General features: G+C 50.6%; 1 protein-coding gene across 1 annotated transcript; it reads right to left on the bottom strand.

Moving 5' to 3' along the window:
* Positions 1-1,060: 1,060 nt before the first annotated feature.
* On the bottom strand, positions 1,061-3,847 carry LOC309410114 (tripartite motif-containing protein 29-like; the record flags this gene model as incomplete). Its single annotated transcript, XM_082006453.1, has 4 exons — positions 1,061-1,087; positions 1,183-1,416; positions 2,482-2,577; positions 3,212-3,847. The coding sequence occupies 4 exons, from the start codon at positions 3,845-3,847 to the stop codon at positions 1,061-1,063; spliced, it is 993 nt and encodes a 330-aa protein (XP_081862579.1).
* Between the last annotated feature and the right edge of the window lie 974 nt (positions 3,848-4,821).

Here is a 4,821-nt window from a genome sequence, read left to right on the forward strand (position 1 = left end):
TGCATGTCTGAGAGGAATTGCCGAAAAAGCCTTAGAGTAGTGTCTGTTGTTAATTCATCCAAAATAATGGGTGGTGTTGGCAGCTTTACACTAGCTTTTTTAGGAACTGGCTTGTGTCTCCTTGAACATGCAGAAAGACATCAGAATAGCAGCAAGTCATCAGAAAACCATCACCGAGCCCACCGCAGAGCCAACAATTTGCATCCCCCACTCCACACCCAGCCTCGACAGGAGATGCAGAAAGCAGCTTCTGTCCTCCCCTCCCTCTGCAGCTTTATCAGGGACTCCCCCTCTGACCAGTCTTTTCCCAGAACCCCAATCAACATCATTACGATGAAGTTCACTCCATGGACAAGATCCATGCCCAGAGGACCTTGTCTCAGCCACCTCAGCCCCAGCTTTTGCCAGGACAGACCCTAGCATCATGTTTGCAGTTAGAGTCCTCGAGTCCCCGCAGCAGGAGCTCACGAGGTATCAGGGCAGCAAATGAGAGGTGCTGCGTTACCAGAGCCAGCAGCGGCACCCGACCCGCAGGGCTGGGGCTCGGCCGGGCTGCGGCAGCCTGTGTGCAGGCAGCGGTGGGCTGTGGTGGAGCAACAGCACTGGGCAGGCACCGGCAGAACAACTCAAGAGAGAAGCCATGAACTTTGTAGACTCGTGGCTTCAGTGCATGTTTCGGCTCCTGCCACGTTTGCTTCTTACAAGCAGAAGGCAATGCAAAGTGGAGGATGACTCAGGATATCTAAGCTCATCCATCCTTTGCACACCCACCCAGGGACTTAAATGTTCAGGAATTGCCCTCAAAATGGGTCTCGAGAACAGGGGCGGAGCGTGTAGAAAAATAAGCCACGTTGTATATGAAGAGCCACACATGACCTCTGTTAAGATCCTGTGCCTCGTCCAGGTCTCCGAGGAAGCCCGGCGCAGGGCGCAGTCAGCACGCCCAAGGGGCGGCAGGGCGAGCCCCGCGCGCGCAGGCTGGGCAGGCAGACCCGCGCCGCTGGACTATCAGTCACCTGAAGCAACACAAAATGCAATCGTAGACCACCTTGGGAAGAGCTTACCTGGCTTGAATCTCTGCAAAAGCCTGTAAAAAACATTTTGAAAGTAGAATTAGCATAGTGCAGGCAAAGGCCAGCCCAAGAGCTGAGTATCTCTGGGAAGGGAGATGCTGTTAGGTACCTTGGTGAAAAGAAGTAAGTCTTTCTGATCTCTCAGAACCTCTAGTTCCTGTACATCACGGCTGGCTGAATCCTTCACCTCTTTGTGTTTTTGTATCTGTGTCTGAATCTGAGAAAGCTGTTGCTCCTCGTTGTGACTGAGAGCTTTCAGGACCTCTTCTTTTTCGTTCTCTAGCTGCAGACGCATCTCTTCGAAGAGGCTTTCCAGCCGCTTCCTCCTCAGGATCTCTTTAGTCTATTAAGAAAACACTTTCAAAGCTGTTAGGGACTGAATCTTACGTGTTCCACGCTAACTCCCACTCAGAAAAGAGCCTGGTCTTTTCTGGGCTGAGAGAAGTAACTACCAACTTAGTGCCTCTCCCTGTGACGACAAACCAAGATGTCCCACTGACAGCAGAAAGGACAAGTGACATAAGTGTCCTTCCTGGCATCTGGCACCTGACAAGAGAAAGCTGAAAAAGTAGTGCTTCTTGCACGATGCTTGCTGAAGACTTTCCACTATGCATACATTTCTTTCTTCTGCACTGGTATTTTTCTATGGATACATTGTCTTTGGTCCTTTTAAGGTGAGGAAAAACAGTTTCTCTGCTTTCTGCCTCCACCAAGCTTCCTTCACTGTCTGAAAGCAGCTACACTGCCAGACAGGACACTGCCAACAGGTACAGTTTTGTCTTCAGACTCGAAGGGAACATCTCCTTTGCCCAGTGCCAGGACCTCTAGTCCCATCATTTTTACTGGTGGAGGCAGGCAAGTGCCATTTCTGCATACGCAGAGTGAACTAGGTTTGGAGACCTGCGCTATATTCCCTGCTCTTTCAGAGCTTTTAGATAGGTATTTGCGTGCTGGGAACAAAAACCAGACACTTTGAGGCAATCTTTTAACCTCATTCCTACCAACTTCTTAGAACCACAGGCTAACCTAAACGGATGTCTTGTTGTAAAGAGGAATAAAATCACTATAATATGGTCTGTATCTTTTCCACAAATATTTTAGAGTCTGCAAATTTAATAAGGTTGGGGGAAAAAAAGCCAACCATGCCTCACCAATCAGGAGGCATGGACTTATACAGCAACTTTCAAGCTCAAATGTCCTTTGGAAACCAAGAATGTACTTCCCAGACTGATAAGAAAATTGTTCATCATCCTCCCTCAAAGAATAAACCTAGAAAATATCTGAGAAACCACACAGAAACTAAAAAAGCTTTGGAATACACGATATGGGGAAGGGCAAAAGAAAACTTAATCTCATCAGCTACCAGCATGCAACCATCCCTGAAGTACTATGGGATCTTGGAACAAACCTTTACTTCCTCCTCTTGTCTCAGCAGGTTTGCTATGCTTTCATTCAGCGCAGCTTCATACGTTTTCACTTTTTTCAGAGTTTCAGGAAGAACACTCTATAAAAATAACGAGAGGGAGATAACAGGATAGAACTGATGCATGTGCACAAGATCAGCAATTTTATGGACATGGGTTAAGGTACACCTGCAAAAAGTTTGTTTACTGCATGCTCTTGGGATAAATCAATACATAAAGGTTTACTGGAAGATTTTATTCCTGAACAAATACCACAGTTATGACCACGGGAAAGACATTTTGAAACTGAAAACTGTTAGTGTGCAACAGCCACACACAAAACTACTTTTAGTGCTGACAGCTTCCTTTCTGTTACTCTGACATTCATTTTCATTGCATAAATGCAGCTCAAGCTGATCTCACAGCTTGAAAATGAACCGAGGACTAAAAGCATAGCCACAAGCACTTGGTCCCACCAGTTTGGCTCCTCGGGGTGGGAAGAGGTTTGTAACATCTTGTTCTATATCCTGAGGGCAAGCCCTGAGGGAATCTGAGACAGAACTAGGAATAAAAGCCCAATATCCCAAGATGGAGATTTAGCCCCATGCTGAGTCTGCAGATCTGAAAGTCAGGAGGTGTTTCATCCCTGTGCTGCGGGCAGCTCTCCATGCCACAGACCCTCATGGTTTTCCTAGTGCAATCCGTGCCCAGGCTATTGTCCTGGCAGCCTCTTACCTGCGCTTGGCCAAAAGCCTCCTCCAAACTGGTGATCTTGTGGTTCTTGTGGGAGCTGGTGACACAGCACAGCATGCAGATGCAGACCGAGTCTGTCTTGCAGTAGCACTCCAGCAGTTTGCCGTGCTGGGGGCACCTCCTCTCAGCCAACAACTGCGCACTACAGGGCTCCAGCAGGACATGGTCTCTCATGGGGCTCTTCATGCTGTGCTTGCTCAGGTGGGCTTGGCACAGGGAGGCCTCGCAGCTCAGGCAGGTCTTCATGGCTGGCTGGGGCTCCTGAAGGCAGAAATCACACAGGATCACCTCGTCTTGCTGGCCCGAACCTTCCTCCTTCTCTTCACATTGCACTTCATGCTTTTCCTCCTCTTGGTGGGCGGGAGCATCCAAAAACTTCTGCACTATGCTGCGGAGCTGGACGTTAGGCTGCAGCTCCATAGCAGGGTCTGCCTGGGCGTAGCACAGCGGGCAGCTGAAAGGGCCCCGCAGGCAGCGCCGGTGGCTGCGCACCTCCTGGATGCACTCCTTGCAGAAGCTGTGGCCACAGCTCAGGGACACGGGGTTGCTGTAAATGCCCAGGCAGACAGGACAGGTCAGGTCCTCCTCCAGGCCGGCCACAGCAGCCGGCTCGGCCATAGCGCCTGGGCTGCCATACGGGGCTGAGTGGGAGGGCGCTGATGGGAAGAGAAAGCGGCAGTGGCGAGGTGCCTCTCGCTCGCCGCGCAGGCAGGGAGCTGCTGCCTCCTCCCCCTCGCAAGGGAAGGTCATCCCTCTCCTCCGCCCAGCTGCCTGCATTTCATCCGCCATGCTGGTCGGAGCCACGACCATCACAGGACGAACCCCAGCTCCGGCACCGCGAGCTTGGCCACTGCAAGGGCAGCAGGGCAAATAGCCCACCCCTGCATAAATGGGGAGGGCAGCAGCCAGGAAATGGAGCCGTTGGCTCCCATCTGTGCCCTCTGTAACTTTTCTTTATCCCAGTCCTCTTGTAGCTATTTCTTGAGATAACATCTGGCGATCCTCCATCCTTAAAGCCTGTCTCTGTGTCCACTGGTCCTTTTCTTTTCTCCAGCACTGCCCGGGTTCTTACCTGCCCTCAATATTTGAGTGCAGAGAAGAAAGCAGGAAGAAAAACGCATGTTTCCCTTGCTGCCCTTCAGCTGGGCGGGTATACCACAGCCCAGCCCTCCTCCGGGAGCTGTAAGAGGGCTCTGCTCAGGGCTGCTCCCTCCTTTCCTCCAAGTTGCTAAGACTTAAACTTTAGTCTCTCCTAGAAACAGGAGGGAATAAAAGGCTCTTTCATTTAAGGAATAGGGGAGAAAGAAGGATGGAGGCAACTTATTTTTACTATTTTAAAAGCTACTCCTTTGTCTGTGCTCTCTGTCCTGTTATGCTGAGAAGCTGTTGGCACAAAGCACACTGCCAGTAAGTGTCCTAGCAAAAAGTGGTCCTCGTGACCGCCCTGTGGCAGAGACCTTGCTGCCTGGGGTGTTTGCAAAGGCTGGTGTTATTGGACTGCTCTGGTTGCTCCTGGCTTCCTGAGGACTTTTCAAACACACATTGAACCAAGTGAGACTCCTGAGCTGCTGTCCAGGCAAGGACTCTGTACT

Source organism: Phaethon aethereus (assembly GCF_964289735.1).
Source record: "Phaethon aethereus genome assembly, chromosome: 14".
In the NCBI taxonomy this organism is placed as follows: Eukaryota; Metazoa; Chordata; class Aves; order Phaethontiformes; family Phaethontidae; genus Phaethon; species Phaethon aethereus.